At 42.7% G+C, this 20,451-nt stretch overlaps 1 protein-coding gene across 1 annotated transcript in view; it reads left to right on the top strand.

The window, feature by feature from the left end:
• The first annotated feature begins 1,432 nt into the window (after positions 1–1,432).
• Positions 1,433–20,451, top strand: part of LOC142104529 (neural-cadherin-like) — a 90,648-nt gene continuing 71,629 nt past the window's right edge. The window contains exons 1-3 of the mRNA XM_075189249.1: positions 1,433–2,559; positions 18,262–18,456; positions 19,070–19,295. Of these exons, the coding sequence (XP_075045350.1) occupies positions 1,512–2,559; positions 18,262–18,456; positions 19,070–19,295 (1,469 nt within the window). The 5' untranslated portion in view covers positions 1,433–1,511. The remainder of the gene's footprint in view (positions 2,560–18,261; positions 18,457–19,069; positions 19,296–20,451) is intronic.

The raw sequence follows: 20,451 nt of genomic DNA, 5'->3' as shown, positions 1-20,451 counted from the left end.
CCCATGTCACCAGTATTCAATGTAAAGCCAATTCTACGGACCTCTGTATAATACAGAGAGCTCTTCTACAGACCTCTGTATAATACAGAGAGCATTCTACTGATATCTCTAGAATAGAGAGCATTCTACCGACCTCTATATAATGCAGAGAGCATTCTATTGACCTCTAATGTAGAGAGCATTCTACTGACCTCTCTAGAATACAGAGAGCATTCTACTAACATCTATAGAATAGAGAGAGCATTCTACTGACATCTCTATAATGCAGAGAGCTCTTCTACAGACCTCTCTAGAATACAGAGAGCATTCTACTGACCTCTCTAGGATGCAGAGAGTATTCTACTGACCTCTCTAGAATACAGAGAGCATTCTACTGACCTCTCTATAAAGCAGAGAGCTCTTCTACTGACCTCTATATAATACAAAGAGCATTGTAGCGACCTCTATATAATAGAGAGCATTCTACAGACCTCTATATAATACAGAGCATTCTAGTGAACTCTATGTAATACAGAGTGCATTCACATGACCACTAACAAGAGATCAGTCTAGTGATATTTATACAATACAGAGAGATATTTTTAGCATATAATTTACAACACAGAGATAATCATAGAGATGATATACAATTCAGAGAGCATTCCAGTAAAATATATACAATACAGAGAGATTTATTTTGTCCACTTCACAATACAGAGATCATTTACTGACCACTATCCCAAATTTACATAGAGCAATCTAGTGACAGATACACTACAGAGCGATTCTTAGTGATCTCTACACGATGCAGAGAGCTCCCTGGTTATTGATTTACAATACAGAGAGAATCTTATCGACTGATATACAATACAGACAGCATTCTACTGACAGATACAAAACACAGTGCATACAACAGAACATTATAACATACGGATCCACAAATCTATGATGTCGAATATACCTGGGGGATTTGCAAGGTAGAGCTCACACCTAAGACCCTAAAACAGACAAGGGATAAGGATATTAATGCTGGAGTAAGTCTATGAACCAGAGCCCAGGGACCTAACGCTCTGCCACTGATTAAACTGATCACTTATTATTGCAGAGAACGTCCATGACAGTAAACATCTAAACTAAAGCATGTAACTGTCTATTCTATGGGGAATGGACATTTTTAATCTAGTGAATTTGAGACTTTAACAGGGTTTACTGCATATTAATTTGCATTTCAGCATGTAACTAAAACCTCTCCTCTGCACATTATTTTGTTGTTCCCTTTAATCGTGTTTTGGATTAGCTTTCACTGTAAGAATTGGTGTGATACAAAGTGTCTCCTCCACTGAAACAGATGTTTCCATGTCTGGTGCACGCTGATGAGTCTGTGTCAGTCTCTCCCCTCCCCCCAGAGGTGGGATCGGGAACTGCAGGCACTTCTCCGAATCCTCATTCTGCATCCAACTGCCTCCTGCTCGCAGAGTCCTCTCTCCCTGCTGGCTGCACCCCATCAGATACCTGGACCACTTACTGCTGGCATGGTGGGCAGAGCAGGCTGGCTGTGTGGCATCTTCAAAGCCTCACTTGTGGCTTTGGTGTCATTTGTTCTTGCTTGGGGTGATGGAGCCAGGCACAGGAGACCTGTCTTTTTGGGATCAGTCCAGGAGAACCGTCCAATAGGGACTAAAGTCAACGGGGTAACCATCCACCTGAACCGGATCGGTCCTGAGCCCTGGTGCTCCAAGGTGGCCGGGAGAAAGTGGCACCTGCAGCTTGTTGGGGACCAGGAGTCTCACTTTGAGATCTATTTCCACCACAGGTTCGCTCAGCTGTCTCTGAGAACGGCCCAGGTGCTGGACAGGGAAGAGAAGTCCAAGTACATATTCAGGCTGGGGCTCTGCTGCAAACTTTGCCTCTCCCCAGAGCACACAGTAACAGAACTGGCCCTGGTGACTGTACACGTGTTGGACATCAATGACAATGCCCCCCAGTTCTCCCCCAGTAATCAGTCCAGGATCAGCCTGGATGAGACCACTGGACTCAAGTCTGTGGTGTACAGCGTGAGAGCAGAGGACCCGGATCAGGGGACCAATGCAGACCTGGTCTACTTTGCAGATCCTGTCAGTACCTATTTCTTTGTCATCCCCAAAACAGGACAGGTGGTGCTGGTGGAGTCCATCCTCAACCTCAAGAAGACCATCTACCTGACCATCTTTGCCAGAGACCACGGACAGCCCCCTCTGGTCAGTGCGCCCCTGAAGGTGGAAATATGCCCAAAGGTCAAGAAGTTTTCTGTCCCCGAAAAGGAAGATTATTCTCTGGAATTGTACAGACAGAAGAGGTCCGCGGTGTCCCCCCAATCCTCCTCCGCTGTGTCCATCCCTGAGGATACCACCGTTGGCTCCATTATCACAACCCTGGCGGCTGGAGACCTCCAGGACCCCCGGTTTGAGCTGGTGTCCCCGTCTTCAGAAGAGTCTCTAGTTGCTGTGAACAGAGACAACGGGGAAGTGTCTGTGATCAGGACCCTGGACAGGGAATCCGCTGACAGCCAGGAATGTCTGATCAAAGTGCTGGAGAGAGCTGGTAAGGAATCAGGGGGTCTGTACAATGTTCTGCATCGTTCTAACACACTCAGACACCTAATGCTGGTACCATCAGCACAGAGCTCAATACAGCGTACAGAAGTATAATATTTAGTGTTTATGTAAAGCATGTTTTAATGTCTTTTATCTACTACACATATACTGTGAGATCCAAAGTCATCTATGAAATGTGTATCTGTCTGTGTAACAAGACTGGCAGCTTATGCCTGTCGTGACTTGCTGGGATTTATAGTTCCACAACACCTGCCTAGCCACAGGTCTAACTACTTCTAGGGCTCAGAAAAACACTAATAGTGACCATATAAATATAAAACAAAAGCCAGTATCTTTATCCTAAGGTTTGTCTGGCTTCTGTTAACCCCTCTTCTGCTGTATATATATATATATATCATCGTTTATTTCTTTATATAATGCCATATATATATATATATATATATATATATATATATATATATATATATACATGTTTCAGCTGTTTGGCAACTAAAGGGTTTCTTCTGAGACGGATCCATGCAGGAAGCACATTTGTATCCAGGATGAGTGAGGATTGTCTGTTCCTAATCCCACATAACATTCATGTTATTCAATCTACCTTCATTACTTGGCATTACCAGTGTAATCTCCTCTTATTTTCAGAGACCACCTAACTGCCTGCAAGGCTGTTAAGCTCACACACTAAAAATAGCAAATTCAGCTGGAATTGGCACCCACAATAATTCACATTTCCTGTGTCCAGTTTGGTAAAGGCTTCCTCCATCTAAAGTGTATTTTCACACAACATACCCTCTCCTATCACTAGCAGAAAATTGGGGAGTAACATATAAAGGACCCCCGCTCTATGCCTCACCCCCATCAATGCTGTAATAGTGTTTTCTTGTCCCTGCATTTACTATTGAAATTTAAACAGCGCTGCGTCATTTCTGTCAGCAATGCTGATTGGACAGAGCAGCGGAGATTGAAGCTCCCCTTCTCCCAATGGTCAGTTCCCGGACAAGAACTTTTACAGGACTGGGCTGAGTTCTCCAGGACCGCAAAAATCCATGAGATGAAACCGAAACGGTTCTGTTTGTTGGGTAAAAATAACATTTTAGGTGGAGTAATCCTTTAAAGTGACCATATTGTAGAGTCACAAATGAGATTGAGAACTGACTAGTAGCCCATGATGGTACTTCAGATATAAGGAAATTTGTTAATTGTCAAATCATGTCACAGTTCTTTCTTTAGTTAATTACACCTTTCCAAACATTGAGGGCAATATAACAGATTTTAGCAGTGGGGAAAACAAAATAAATCTCAAATTACATTTAGGTGCCTGTGGCTATTCACAGTAGTTTGAGGATGAGAATAATGGGACAGTAATATTGTTTAGACAACCCCATATCACTAAGTATATTCTACATAGAAAAAAACAATGCTAGTGTTAGTGGTAATGAAGAAAAGAAAAGTGACGCTGGTGCATAAAATACCTTTAAAATAGTAAAAACAAATGGAATGGGTGTCATATGTGTGTTAGTTGTGCGCAAAGCAAAGCAATCTGTGTTTGCAGATTCTGGGACATAACCTCACTAAAGTAAATTACATTCAGCAACTTATTTCCAGAAATTTGCAGTGTTGTTTAAAGCAATTATGATAAAGAGGTAACAGTCATACAACTAGATTCAGCTGCCACTGAGCAGGGATGTGATAAGCATTGAACAAATCCTGCCCAACCAGCTGCATGTAAGAGCACAACTCCCCATATCCTGCCCGAATGGGAATATCATCATCATCATCATCTATTTATATAGCGCCCCTAATTCTGCAGCGCTGTACAGAGAACTCGCTCACATCAGTCCCTGCTCCACTGGAGCTTACAGTCTAAATTCCCTAACATACACACACACAGACTAGGGTCAATTTAATAGCAGCCAATTAACCTACTAGTATGTATTTGGAGTGTGGGAGGAAACCGGAGCACCTGGAGTAAACCCACGCAAATTCCACACAGATAAGGCCATGGTTGGGAATTGAACTCATGACCCCAGTGCTATGAGGCAGACATTCTAACCACTGAGCCACCGTGCTGCCTAAATGTCAACAGTTTGTACATTCTTTAGAGTATTGTGGATAACAAACCGATGTTAAATTCTGTAGTATGTTTTCTGGTAGCACAAAGTTTGGAACGGTGGCGTTAATCCCACTTTTAGTATGGCATCATAGTCTAGTTTGGGAGAAACACAAATCATATGGCAATTCCAGCGATGTAATTGGACATTTTAATTGTATATCTAGAGTCACCGTTGCTGATGGTGATCATGGTGATGATGATGTTTGGGTTGATTGTTGTGGGGCTGAAACTGCCCCTGATGTGAAGTGCAAACTGTAAGTTTTTAGTGATTGTCACTTAGTGTTTCTAATAATGGTAGTTGAAAATGACACACCAGGGGGTAAATGTATCAAGCTGAGAGCTTTCTGTCGGGTTTGAAAAACCAATCAGATTCTAGCTATCATTTATTTAGTACATTCTACAAAATGACACCTAGAATCTGATTGGTTGCTCTAGGCAACATCTTCACTTTTCAAGCCCGCCGGAAAACTCTCAGCTTGATACATTTACCCCCACATTTACTGCCAACCATGGAATTATAAGACAGAGAGAGAAAGTACAGACCCAGACATCTCAGAGTACTCTCCCTAAACACTCAATTAGTAAGAATGTTGGCTTTGAGAGCATGAATACAGTGTTATTTTGGGAATTGATGCTTTGCACAGAACCTATATGGTAAGAACGTAGTCACTATTATTCTTCCAAACAAAGCTGTATCTGCTTTATACACTTACTCTAAAAGAAAAACCTATGTTTTAGCTTTTATGTACTCTACCTCACTTGCTTTGTTGTGGTGACAGAGATATTAGATCAGAGATTGGATACAGATAATTGGAGCGATGAAGCAATTTTGAGCCAAAATCCAGCTATACCCTGGAATTTGCGGGGTTCCATACAATATTAGCTATGACCCGCCCGGTGCCGCTCTGTGAACTAGCCGCAACTTATAACAATTTCATGCAACATTTAATAAAGTTCTAATTTCACACCAGGCAGCTGTTTCCTAAAGGTTCCTGCAGAGAAGAAGTTTTGAAATAAGTTTATTAAAATGTAATACAAGGTGTGCAAATCACTAAAGCATTAACATGTGCAGAGCATTTTATATTTAGCCTGCATGTGGTTACTGAAATTCAAGTGTCAATTTAATCTTTTTTTTTAGCAAAAATATACAGAGCAATTCCAGTTTCACTGCAAATATCAGTGACTTATAAATCTACGCTTTCATTTTGGGGTATTCTAATCACAAAAATGTACCAGAGGTGCTCAAACACAGTCCTTAAGATATACCAACAGTTCATGTTTTCAGGATTTCTTTAATCACGCACAGGTGAACTAATCTATTTTTCCTGGTCAGTAATTATTCTACTTGTTTATACAGACAGAAATCCTGAAAACATGACCTGCTGTAGCTCTTGAGGACTGGGTTTGAGCTTGTCTGCTCTAGATGCTAGTGTGGACTCACACTAGTACTATATATACTATTATATGTGATTTCAAAGCCTTGGTTGAAGTCTGCATTCTGGTTACCATTTCTCTCTGCATCATGCAGTATTCCTGCATTATCCTAACCAATCGCCTGCGTGGGGAGGAGTCAGTGACTGACTGATAAATATTATATATTTTATGTTTGTTGTGCTGTTTATTACTATAATCCTCATCGTGATTATTATAGTGTTTTGCATGCATTTGCCTCAGTCAAACATACTGTATTTAAAGATGCACGAACTCTACTAGCCAGGAAACTCTGCTGCAAGGTCCTGACGTCCCCCAACAGGGGAATCTGCAGGACAGTAAAACTTAGTTGGTAGGTGGGAGTGTAGCTTTACATTCTGGTTAGGGGGGAAAAAATAAGCTGTTCAAAGAAATTTTTTTGCAGTCTCCAATTATTAAGATTGAACATTGCTCTTGAGCTGCAGACAATTGCAAAAACAGGTGCCTGGTAAAATGTCATTTAAATTGCGAGCTCACAATGGCTGGGTCATTCCTTACACCTGAGATTAGTCAGTGGGTTCTGTCTGTCTAGTAACTGGGAGTGAGTAGGAGAGCTTGGTGTGCCTGTAGAAGTACTGTATGAAACTATAAGAGGAAGGTACTGTGTATGTCTCTGCTGGGGGTCCTGTTAGGTGCTTACAAGCAGGAAGTGGTTAATTCTGTACTCAAACCACTTGTGTGAAGTTATGTGCTGAGCTTAGTTATGGATGAGACCAGTACAATGATTGCTGTTACATTGTGATAAGAGGTGTAAGTCCTTTCTAAAGTATCTGTGATCTCTACGATAGCTTATACCGGTGTGTCACTATCTGTAGATGTCTAAAGTTATGTCCAGACAGATGTCTCTTTTTTTAGAATATATCTGAAGCACTTTGACATGTCAGACAAGCCTATGGCGTTTTTTTAAAAAGAGAAATAAAACATCAGACTTTACGTACGCTGGGGGTGATGTCACACAGGGCGACAAGACACAGGCATTGTGCATCTAGATTTTATCTCTACATTATTGTCTGCAGTTGCAAAACGCTGTGAAACTGTTAAAGACTGGTATAACAGGAGCCTGCAATCTACATAGATGATGTCTATGGAAGAGAAATGCAGAAAATAAAATCTATATTTTTTTAGATCCTGAATGACTTTATCCTACAAGCACAACTGTCTTTTTTTTTTATTGTTTTGTTTTTTAAACCCCCTCCTAAGTCATTGTTTCCTAAACTCAGTCCTCAGTGCCCCCTAACAGTGCAGGTTTCCAGGTGAGCAGTGATATAATTATACCACCTGTGGGTCTGTTACATTGTATCACTCAGTAACGACTACACCTGTGCTCCAGGTGAGCAGTGATATAATTATACCACCTGTGGATCTGTTACATTGTATCACTCAGTAACGACTACACCTGTGCTCCAGCAAAGAGATATGGAAAACATGCACTGTTGGGGCCCCCTGAGGACTGGATTCGGGAAAGCTGTTCTAGAGACTGAAGGCTAATACAGGAAGCAATGAGATATATCTGACAGTACTGTATTCCCCAGGTTTTAATTTTAATTGCAGCTCAGTAAAGATAAATTGCCACGTTTTGCCTTTGTTCTAATTTTCAGAAATGTACCTGACTGCAGCTGTCACAAAACACAATTAGTCTCTACAGCAACCGATATGTGTAGAGATGGGCAAAAGTGAAAAACATTTAGCTCAAAATATTCACAGCGTTCCTCATTGGGCTGTGAAACTTCACCAGCAAAGTCGCTGTGTTTTCTCTCTCTGTATAGTGCGCTCTGCTCTGCTACACAGATATGTTCTCTGCAGCCGTCCATTCCGGCTGCTGGAATGCATGTCTGAGTATATTGGCGATTCATTCCGGTTAATAAGAATTTGTTTGAATATTTATCATCCATTCCGGCTGCCAGAATGGATAGCTATGGTACTGGCAGACCCATTCTGGCACCCGGAGTGGAAGACTAAGGTCCTCAGATAATGCACTCAGTATCCCATTCTGACATACATTCAGGCAGGTGGAGTGGATAACTAGAATATATAGCTATCATATACAGATATATATATATATAATACATATACATGAAATATATGTGCAATAGTTCTTCCAGGCATTACAGAGAACATATCTGTGTAGCAGAACGGAATGCACTATATAGGGAGAGAAAACACAAGCGTCACTCAAGACGCCAAACAGTAGGGGGCGCTGCAGTGAGCCAAATCATCCCGACATTCCGGCAATTCCGGTAATTCCAGTCTTCATCCACACCCCAGAAAAATACAACATGCGCCTCTTTGGCCACCGTTTATTTAATTACAACTCATTGCCAAAGTTAACTATACACTTTCTCCATTCTCCAATGGTGTTAGGCTACGTGGAGAGGGAGGGTCCTTGTCAGGCCCCCGGCGTAGGATATTACAGCAGTACTTCATTGAAAGTTTTAAAAAACACATGTAGGGAGGAGCCCTGCGTGCGTATGTGGCACAGTGGGCAAGGGTATGATTTGGGTGAATGTGATTCTCAGCAGTAGGATAGTTAGAAGTTATTGTGGAGAGAGGGAGATGTATAACAGAAATTACTCTATATAGGTACATACAACTGGAATGTGCTAAGTGGGTTTTTTTTTATCACATGTTTTATAATGCATGTAAAAGCCATTAAAAATGTCTGTAGTCCCATCCAATGTCACTGCAAAACATGTTTCCCCTCGCTCCAAACACTGAGATTGGGGATGACTCACAGAGTGTGGTTGGATAGCTACGTGCTGTATTAGGAGTTTTGGAGTACAGGGATACAGACAAAGAAAAAGTTCCCAAACATAGGGCCAGTTCTGGGATATCCTGCGCCCCCTTTGCCCGGAGTTGGCTCATGTCTCGTGGAGCCTGTGGCTTCACTAAGCATTCACGGCTCAAAACACTGCAAGCTTGCTGCCACGCTTGCAGTGTTTTGCCGGCCATGCCCACACAAGATTGTAGTACTAAAAGTGCCAGCATAACCAAGCAGTTAATGCCTCCAAGGTTTGCCTGTGTTTTTGTGCCACATACTAAATTATTTTTACACTTTAAGGTCCTGATTATTTAAGGCACGCATAATGAACGCAATGTTTATTTATTTATTTTGTTTAAAAAATGCACCTAAATCGAGTACAGTACTAGTCGAGACACTGCAGGATACGTCCAATACATATGTGGATTATAAACTCTTACAGAAGAAAAAATAAAACTATTCAATTAATTTCACCTGTCAATAATATAGGCATTAATGATAAAACATTAAAAATAAGTGGGGTGGGGGTGGGGAATATTTTCCCCCTTGAAATACATTTATACATTTGCTAGGATGATATTAATTTCTACTGTACATATAATACATTTTTACAGTTGCTCGTGATTGCAAACACATATTCTAGCTGTATACACATGTTCTAGCTGTATACACAGCCATCATCACTGGTAATCTGCACTTACACCTGACCTGTAGCTGGAGCAAAAAATATGGCTGAAAAACACGTACCTGAGCAGGGGCAAACGCAGGATTTGTAGAGGGAGGTTTCCACACCACGCCGCAAGTGGGCGTGACCAGCATGCATTGGGGCGTGGCTATAATTTTAGAGAGTGCTTGGCTGCTCTCCAACTCTCCTTATCCCCATAATATACATGGGCAATGCTGCATGCACTACTGTTAGGTGCACGCAGCTCTCTCTTTTTTTCGAGCAGAACCGTGTGAAGCGGGGGCAGGGTCCAGCCACCTCAATTATACAGTGCCCCAGGCTTGGAGGGGGGTTTCCAGGCACTAGGAACCCCCCTCTCCCCCCTCGGTTTACCTATGCTGAGAGATGTCCAGAGCTTGAATCGGACGCTGCAGCGTGCCCTCGAGCTTGCCACGCCCTTACTGTATATTGACTTGTGGCAAACGCATCTTCCCCTCCCTGAAATCTTAGGCATTAGACAGTGTCCTTTACGCTGCTACGTTCTGTGGCGTATGCGCAGTGATTGTGCGGATTATACGCACAAAATCGCTGGGCTGGTTTCCCTGGTAAAGTATTGAATAGATATGTTTATATTTGCCTGCTATTTCTCCAGCGCCATTAAAACACACACACAGATAACATTAAACAAACTTCAGGAAGACCTGCATTATACTCTCAGTCGTCAAGTTGCTTGTTAAAATCAAACAGATTTAGAGCATCTTCTGGGAGAGGATGAAAAGCTGTTCACATCTCCTCACTTTTCCTTTCAGATGAGTAATTTGTGCAGTCATTGTGAAATAGGCTGGAGAGCCCAGGATGAATCTGTTAATCTACTGGAAGCAGTAAATGACAGGACATATATGAAAGTGTGTTATTAATGCAAGTCGGCTTCTTAGACTGCTGACTATGAGCCTCGAACACCAGCTCCATGATATGTAAATCAGGAGACATTACTATTCAATCTCTTTTGTGTAGACTGTAAATGATGTCCTACTATCCTCTCGGAAGAATGGTAATTAAATCCTATGAAATATAAGTAGCTCACTATCTAGGCGGTTAGTTTGTCAGCCACAGACACTGGACAAGTAGAACCTCACATTACTTTTTATTTTTGCACTAGAATCCTGCAAAATGGATAATATGTTTTGAAAAGGATTATACATTTTTTCTGTTGAATTCTGATTAAACAATAAGTATATTATAAAGTTGTTTCTAACCAATCTACTTATGAGCTGGCGCTTTCAGGGGACCTGCATCGAATATGCTGGAAAGAAAGAAGTCTACATTCTTATTTTTCCTATGTTGCTTTATCTATCTATTTATCTATCTATCATCTGTGCTTTTCAGCCTTGTAGCTCCATTACCAGAATTGATACTTTTTGGTTGCCTTTGGATACAACATAGAGCTGCTCTCTGGATATCAGTGTATATGATGCAGGGTCCACATCAGGACTGTGTTGTTTCCAAAATGAACACGAAAAAAAAAACCTCAACGACTCTGCCTGGTGATATAAATGTAAGGCTGAAAAACAAAGAATGAAAATAAATAAATAAATTAAAGCTGCAGAGAGAAATGCATTTAATAAAATAAGTCGTCTGAAGGTGGAAACAACCGTTTGATGCACAACAATTGTTTTCCGGCTAATGATGGCTTCTGAATAGCAATATAAATGGTCTTTGTGTATTATTGATTGCAGTTTTCGGTCAGTAAGTGTTGCGGTGCCTTCACCTCGATCTGTCCCTCTAGGCTCGCAGAAGGTGATAGACCCACCGGGGGTCGGCCTGAAGGAGCTCTCCATGGTAGACCAGACACAACCAAACTCTAGAAGTGTAGATGGGAGAGCAGCTAGTTTGATGCATTTGTTAAGAACTGAAGGAATGATGGGGGAGTGAGTGGCTGGGAAGTAATTGGGTTAATGAACAGGGTTAAAACATTATAGCAATCCTGTGCGAAACATTGGCAAGAGAAACTCGATGCAATCAATATCCATTCTGCAGAGGAAAAATCACAATAACAGATTGTTCCTCTAGAGAGGTCACCATTACTGGAGCATGAACCCGCTCACACCTCTAGCAGAGAGATTAGATCTAACTAACATACAGATATGTACAGTCAATAGCAGCTCTCTGCGTACGTCGGTGAGCGCAATACAAGTGTCATGGTTGGGCAGTCTGACTCTTCGTAGAAGAATGTAGTACAGTAGATATTTCTGTTAACTCCGTACTGTCCAAGGACTATTGAATTAATGATAGATGGCTGAGGGTATAGTGTCTGTAGCATTGTAGTAAGTGCTGTCTCTGGGTGCTGGCCCTGGGTGCCGGTGCTGTCTCTGGGTGCTGACCCTGGGTGCAGGTGCTGTCTCTGGGTGCTGGCCATGGTTGTGGGTGCTGGCCCTGGGTTTCGGTGCTGTTTTTGGGTGCTGGCACTGGGTGCAGGTGCTGGCCCTGGGTGCGGGTACTGTCTCTGGGTGCTGGCCCTGGGTGTGGGTGCTGTCGCTGGGTGCTGGCACTGGGTGCAGGTGCTGGCCCTGGGTGCGGGTACTGTCTCTGGGTGCTGGCCCTGGGTGCGGGTGCTGTCTCTGGGTGCTGGCCCTGGGTGCGGGTGCTGTCTCTGGTTGTTGGTGCTGTCTCTGGGTGCAGGTGCTGTCTCTGGGCATTGTCTCTGGTTGTGGGTGCTGTCTCTGGTTGTGGGTGCTGTCTCTGAGTGCTGGCCCTGGGTGCCGGTGCTATCTTTGGGTGCTGGCCCTGGGTGCTGGTGCTGTCTCTGGGTGCTGGCCCTGGCTGCCGGTGCTGTCTCTGGGTGCTGGCCCTGGGTGCAGGTGTTGTCTCTGGGCACTGACTCTGGGTGCTGGTGCTGTCTCTGGGTGCTGGCCCTGGGTGCAGGTGTTGTCTCTGGGCACTGACTCTGGGTGCCGGTGCTGTCTCTGGGTGCTGGCCCTGGGTGCAGGTGTTGTCTCTGGGCACTGACTCTGGGTGCTGGTGCTGTCTCTGGGTGCCGATGCTGTTTCTGGGTGCTGGTGCTGTCTCTGGGCGCTAACTCTGGGTGCAGGTGTTGTCTCTGGGTGCTGGCCCTGGGTGCGAATATCACAGATGGGCAGCCTGACTCTTATCCAGCTGTGTCTGGCCCTTTCTCCACAGGGGGATTTAAGCCTCTCCCAACCAAATTAAGGCTCCTGGGACATGTGTTTTTACAATCAACCAATCGCTGAAAATCCCACAGGACCTCCTGGGCCGGCTGATCTCTCCGGGCCCCTGTGGGTTCCCTTCCATACACACATTATCACAAAATCATTTAATCTTAAACAACATTATGTGATATTTCCTTTCCCTGAAGGTCAAATGAAAGTGTAATATTTTAAGGACTTGCACAATGGTTAAACCTGGGATAAAATAAACAATTGTGCTCTTAATCCCCTATACACGGAACAACTCAGACCTACAAAACATACAAACCATAATTATGGTTTATGGATACTTTTTAAATGACCCCAAAATGCCAAGAAATGTCTTCTCTCCTCACACGCACTTCCATAATCGTAATAATTCTGGGTATCTGCAGGAGGAGGAAGGGGGGTGTTTAGTACTTGTCAGGAATCGTAGAGACTTGTCTGTTCGAGTACGTTCTGTATACACTGCTGTCAGTTTGTGTCTTAGCAAAAGCGTCACGTCCATCATCTCCAACAAGATAGCAAATCCCAGGTTTGGAAAAGAATCTCCAACCAGAAATCTGAAATTAATAGTATAGTCACTTGGACAGTAGATAAGAAGTGTGATAGACGTATAATACAGTCAGAAAATACTGTAAAGTTGCAGCCTTCAAGGTAACAGTTGATGTTTCTTAGTTTGAGGAATGCCACACATCTGTATAATGTACATAACCCTATGATCCACTATGCCAAGGATTTGGCAAAACTGCAAACTGGCCAGATTTTGGGGGACTGTCACAATGTCCCGATTGCAGTCTAGTGTTCGAAGGTATGTTCCACTCCTAGCTCATAAGTAGATGGGTTAGAAACGACTGCAATATATATGCTTATGTGTTTTAAACAGAAACTTTTTAGAATTATCTTCAAATCCCATTATTAGCCTTTTTGGATGATGCAAATGCATAACAAAAAGTAACGTGAGCTCCAATTTGTTTCTTTTCCCAGACGCTCTGGGTGACGAAATTAACTCCTGGATAGTAATCTACTTATTTTGCATAGTATTTATTTACCATTCTTGTGAAATGACAGTAGGACATAATTTACAGTCTATACAGTAGACGTTGAATAGTGAGTGGGACATACTTCCTAGAACTGCGATTTTATGGTGTTTGTAGGGCAGGAAAGTGGGGTTGGAGAGATTCTTTTACACTTAGTTGCTTCTACGATTGTTACCTGTTCTACTTGGGCCCTGTCTGTATCTAAAAAGAGGATGAGATTAAATGTAGCCAGCAACATCACTGTAAACCTTTTTATGAAGGGTCGATGGACAATATTTGTGAATGACTGTGAGAAGTGTTGGAGAAGCAATGAAAAATTAATTAATGTCTGAATAATAGTGTTTTTAAAACATCATTTAAAAAAAATGAAAACATTTTTTAATGCTTTTTTTGTGACACAAATTGAGACTGTTTAACCCATAACTGAAGCCTAGCGCGTTTTCCTTGCATTGACAGAGTATTCAACAGCATAGTATTTAATGAAAAAACAAATTATAAAAACTTTTAAAAAGGCATTAAAATTATTTTTGTAAATATGCAGAGATGATGTCATACAAGCCAACTCTGCCCGAGACAGCCTGCTCTTCTTCCAGACAGCGGGAGAAGGCGGTGGGGATGAGGGTACAATGATTCGTCATTATGCAGTTGTAAAAGGATTCATCACGCAGCTGAGGTTTGCGCATTGGTGGGCGGAGCATGATACTACAAATAGCATCACCCCGAACAGCCCACCCGCACTTTGCAGACCCCCTCTGGAGGGCAGGTCAATGAAGTTGCCCAATATACGTTATCTTGGCTAGGTACACACTTTATTTCTGATGTCTGTACCAGTCCCACGTGGTGTGGTGTCCGCACGTCACTCATTTTGTAATTAGGTGCTTCTAGCGGTAAAGCAATAGGAGGTGTTTATTGCATTAATGCGTATAGCATATGTCTGCCAGTTTAAGTATAAACCTATTGTCAGTGTAGTCTTATAACAACGAACATACAATGTACACGTGCTTGCAAATGTATGAAGAAAACGTGTTGCCTTCGCTTTTTTTTGAGGTTTGGGGTGGTTACTATTGAACATGCTCTGCCCCTTACTTAAATTTCTTGGGGATATCGTTACATAGTCGTTTAAGTGTGTACAAGTCTCTAATCTTTGCTCACAACAATATGGAGGTGAAAAGTCGCTTCCAGGACGGTCGGTCTTTCTTTAATCGTCTAAAACGTGACTAGTGTGTGCGCATTAATCGTACGAGCGATCGGACCTTCGGTCGAAGGGAAAGTCGTTGTAGATAACACGTCGGTTGGAAAATTCTTCAGTGTGTACCTAACCTTAGGTGTAGAAGACCGAGAATAGTTCAGTTACATGCAAGATGGTTCAGTTCAACTCCTGATACAAAGTCTTATGTAAATAAAAAGAAAATTCGGCTGATAAGACAACTGATTTCTTAGTGAAATCTTATTGTGTGCCATGTGCTAAGATCGTGGGAAGGTTTTGTTTTTGTTTGTTTTATTATTATTGTCTCAAGATATACATAGGAGAAATTCTATCAGGGTTGGGTGAGCGCTATAACTTCTCACTTTATAGGAGCCTTTGGATCTTGATGTTTCATGGTCTGATCTGGAGGTAATTCCAGACACGGGTTGTGAGAACGCAGCCTATAAATTTACTAAGAATTAGTGACCTCATTCAGACATGAGCCAGTTTGTGCCTCTGTGATGTCGCTAATTCCTGGCGAATTCATATTTATTTCACATTGTTTTAGGTACAGTATATCCCCAGTGTTCCATTAATCATCCTTTGTGCGCTACAGACCTGTTATATCATGTCTACGTTTTTCTATCTAGCGGCACTAGCTAAGATTACAGTATTTTCATATGACTGTTGTACCTCATAATAGTGCCTCATGAATGGTGATGTCACTGATTCCTAGTGACTGGATAGGCTGTATTCTCAGTGATGTCACTGGTTCCTAGTGACTGGATAGGATGCACTCTCAGTGATGTCACTGGTTCCTAGTGACTGGATAGGCTGCACTCTCAGTGATGTCACTGGCTCCTAGTGAATGGATATGTTGCATTCTCAGTGATGTCACTGGTTCCTAGTGACTGGATAGGCTGCACTCTCAGTGATGTCACTGGTTCCTAGTGACTGGATAGGCTGCACTCTCAGTGATGTCACTGGTTCCTAGTGACTGGATAGGCTGCACTCTCAGTGATGTCACTGGCTCCTAGTGACTGGATAGGCGGCATTCTCAGTGATGTCACTGGTTCCTAGTGACTGGATAGGCTGCACTCTCAGTGATGTCACTGGTTCCTAGTGACTGGATAGGCTGCACTCTCAGTGATGTCACTGGTTCCTAGTGACTGGATAGGCTGCACTCTCAGTGATGTCACTGGTTCCTAGTGAATGGATAGGCTGCACTCTCAGTGATGTCACTGGTTCCTAGTGACTGGATAGGCTGTATTCTCAGTGATGTCACTGGTTCCTAGTGACTGGATAGGCTGCACTCTCAGTGATGTCACTGGCTCCTAGTGACTGGATAGGCTGCACTCTCAGTGATGTCACTGGTTCCCAGTGACTGGATAGGCTGCACTCTCAGTGATGTCACTGGTTCCTAGTGACTGGATAGGCTGCACTCTCAGTGATGTCACTGGCTCCTAGTGACTGGATAGGCTGCACTCTCAGTGATGTCACTGGTTCCTAGTGACTGGATAGGCTGCATTCTCGGTAATGTCACTGGCTCCTAGTGAATATATTGGTTGCACTCTCAGTGATGTCACTGGTTCCTAGTGACTGGATAGGCTGCATTCTCAGTGATGTCACTGGTTCCTAGTGACTGGATAGGCTGCATTCTCGGTAATGTCACTGGCTCCTAGTGAATAGATAGGCTGCACTCTCGGTGATGTCACTGGCTCCTAGTGACTGGATAGGCTGCATTCTCGGTAATGTCACTGGTCCCTAGTGACTGGATAGGCTGCACTCTCGGTGATGTCACTGGCTCCTAGTGACTGGATAGGCTGCATTCTAAGTGATTTCACTGGTTCATAGTGACTGGATAGGCTGCATTCTCTGTGATATCACTGGCTCCTAGTGACTGGATAGGCTGAATTCTCGATGATGTCACTGGCTCCTAGTGAATGGATTGGTTACATTCTCGGTGATATCACTGGCTCCTAGTGACTGGATAGGCTGCATTCTAAGTGATTTCACTGGTTCATAGTGACTGGATAGGCTGCATTCTTGGTGATGTCACTGGCTCCTAGTGAATGAATAGGCTGCATTCTCGATGATGTCACTGGCTCCTAGTGAATAGATTGGTTGCACTCTCGGTGATGTCACTGGCTCCTAGTGACTGGATAGGCTGCATTCTCGGTAATGTCACTGGCTCCTAGTGAATAGATTGGTTGCACTCTCGGTGATGTCACTGGCTCCTAGTGACTGGATAGGCTGCATTCTTGGTGATGTCACTGGCTCCTAGTGAATGGATTGGTTGCATTCTCTGTGATATCACTGGCTCCTAGTGACTGGATAGGCTGAATTCTCGATGATGTCACTGGCTCCTAGTGAATGGATTGGTTACATTCTCGGTGATATCACTGGCTCCTAGTGAATGGATAGGCTGCATTCTCTGTGATGTCACTGTCTACCTCACGACTTAGTGAATTGACAGACTTCCTTCTCAAGAAACAATAATGAAAAAACCACTTTGATCATTGCATTTTGATTATTGAAAGTAACAATCCGTGTAAAGCACTGAATCACCAGCCCACACACAGATGCTGTAGGTAAATGTATCAATTGTTGACATATGAAATTCATGTGCAAATTCAATTAATGTCAATGGCTAAATCTGCCGGCAGCTGCAGTTTCCAGGAGCCAGGGTTTATGGAAGATGAAATGCTTTACAATGAAGTAAATTAAAAAGTAATTTATTAGCTAAAAAGCAAACATGATGCATTCAGAGTAAGGAGGCTTAATAAGGCCGATACTGGCGGGGGCATCACTCAGTGCTCAAAACCCCATCTGGAGAAGCCCGTGGCCCCACTACAAGTGTCCCTATGTGATCTGTGTGTTTATATGGGGTAATATTGACTGTTCATAAGGTAATGGTTCTTAGGGGAATGATAGGAGTAAAAGAAGCACAGAACATAGGCAGCCAGGACATGCCAGCAGGTCATTATTGCTATGTATGGATTATTAAATTGATGAGTCTGTCTGTGCCAGGGGCACAGGCTGGTATCTTGAGATGGGTACCACAACGTTTTAAGCATTGGGGGGTCGTTTTCAGGCTTCACCCCAGTTTTTCTAGAAACTGCCCTGTTACTACAGACTCTTTAATCGTGAGACCATGTAATATGACATGTCCGTAGTGATACAATGTTGCATTGCGTCTGAGTGCAAACAGTCAACCAAGTCACAGCCTTTTGTGTTTTTTTGGGTCTTTTTAGGGAAGGATTGGTACCTGGTACATTTACAAATCACGGTCACCGATGTTAACGATGAATCCCCACAGTGGACGATGCAGACACCCGTGTTGGCCACTGTCTCCCCTTCTGCCACTGCTGGAACGTCTGTGTACAAGTTACAAGCCACGGACAAAGATGAGGGTGTGAACGGAGAAGTGGAGTATTTCCTATTGGAAGGTAAAGAGCGATATAAATCTGTAATAACTATGTCGGCCTCATATTAATCTAAATATGGGAGAAATTTCAGTAGAAAATTAGATTTTTATGCTCTTCCTTGGTACTGCAGCTGTACATTGTTGTGTAGGATGAGATTTAGTATTTATTTTGCATTTGTATTATCTTTAAGCCTTTGGGGTGAGTTGTCAAATTTACACTAGGGCAATAAGACATGACAGACAGCGGTTAGAGTAATTGTAGTTATTCACACGTCTTCGTTCATCATATAGGCCAACTTGCAGAGAGACTATTTTATGCTGTTTTTGCGTTACTATTTTACCGTTTTTAATTTATTTTTTGCTTTATTTTTTTGTATTGTGACTTTTTTTTCTTTACCGACCAACTTATTTTAACTGGTAAATATAATGGTGGAGAGATTTTTGGTTTCGATGGGCAGAAGAAGGGATAAAACTCTATATAGCTCATTCAGAAAACTGTGTAAGAATTAGTTTCAGGAACAGAATTTCCTTAAGAATAGTTTAGGGAGTAAAAGTTAAGTTGGTTCATACAATTCACAAGAGTTTCATTATTTTGGAGCCTGGTTAAAGTTGTTGGTGTTACATTGTTGATCCAGGTGGAAGAGATCGGTTCACGGTTGACCGAAGCACCGGTTGGATACAAACCACGGGCCAGAGTTTAGAGGAGGATACGGAATATCTGCTTACTGTGCAGGCGTCTGATAAACTCGGAAAGAAAAGTTCCCCGGTTATAGTGTCGGTGATTGCCGGTGACAGACCACCACAGTTTATGAACAGCTCCTACATGGTGTATGTTCCAGAGAATACCCCACCAGGACATATGTAAGTTATCTAAAGCAGAGGGCTTTAAGGGCTACCAACAGGACATGTTTTCTGGATTTCTGTCATTACTGACCCAGCCAAATAGATCAACTCCTGTGCATAATTAAATAAATCCCGAAAACATGACCCGTTGGTAAGCCCTGACTGTCTATTGACACGCCTCTAATCTAACAATTATAATTTTCTTCTAAATCCAACAAATTTTGTTTTTATGGTGTTTTTTTTATTATTATATTTTATTTTAACTGTGGTGTAAAACTCTGGTTTAGAAATGAAAAGTTGAACTGGTGATGAATGAGATTCTAAGCCTGCTAAAGGAACCTACGGCTCCTCTGCTGTGGGAGAACTACAAGTACAAGCATGCTGGAACTTGTTGTTCAGCCACAGATTGCTTCACTGTGTTTGATGCATTTGGGGGTATTGCTCTAGATCAGAAGTGTGTGTGTGTGTGTGTGTGTGTGTGTGTGTGTGTGTGTGTGTTTGTTTATATAGAGTGCACAAGTTAACTATAATCATGGCTTTCTACTAATAAAAAAGCAAATCTAAATTGTAAAAAGAAAAAAGTTTTAAATTAATATTTTATAACAATCTCTTGTTTTGCTGATCCGGGCTAATATAGGACAAGTTCTGAATCTTTGTGCTGTGCGTTATAATACTATATCAGCTGATCGTGATCATGAGGAGGGGGGGGGGGTGGTCTTCTAGCTGGGCCCGGTGTCTGTCATTACTGGGGTTTGCCTGGGGCAGAGCCGTATTAATGCATGGGTGTACTGGGCAGTTGCCCAGCCTGTCGACGAGCATAGGGGCCCTATCGGCTTGCCAACTTTTCAGTATATCATTCCGGGAGATTTATTCAGAACCTTCAAACCCTCTTTATTAAAATGTTTAGGGGGGGCTAATCATTTCAGTATCAGCTGTTATTATAAAGCAATTCTCTGGAAAGAAATTTCGCAAATGTTTGTGTTGTACACTTGATTAATAATAAATAATTCAAAGTAATTTTGTACTGTGCCATCTCCTGTGTAGGTAGGGCCTCAGTGCACTGCTTTGCCTGGGGGCCTTTAATGCTGTTAAGATGGCCCTGGCCGGGGGGAAAGGGGCCTTCTCGGAGTGAGCACCTAAGTGTTCATCTGCTTATTGACCCAATCATATTTTG

Source organism: Mixophyes fleayi, chromosome 10 (genome assembly GCF_038048845.1).
Source record: "Mixophyes fleayi isolate aMixFle1 chromosome 10, aMixFle1.hap1, whole genome shotgun sequence".
Classification (NCBI taxonomy): Eukaryota; Metazoa; Chordata; class Amphibia; order Anura; family Limnodynastidae; genus Mixophyes; species Mixophyes fleayi.
This window is presented reverse-complemented; position numbering and strand designations above follow the sequence as displayed.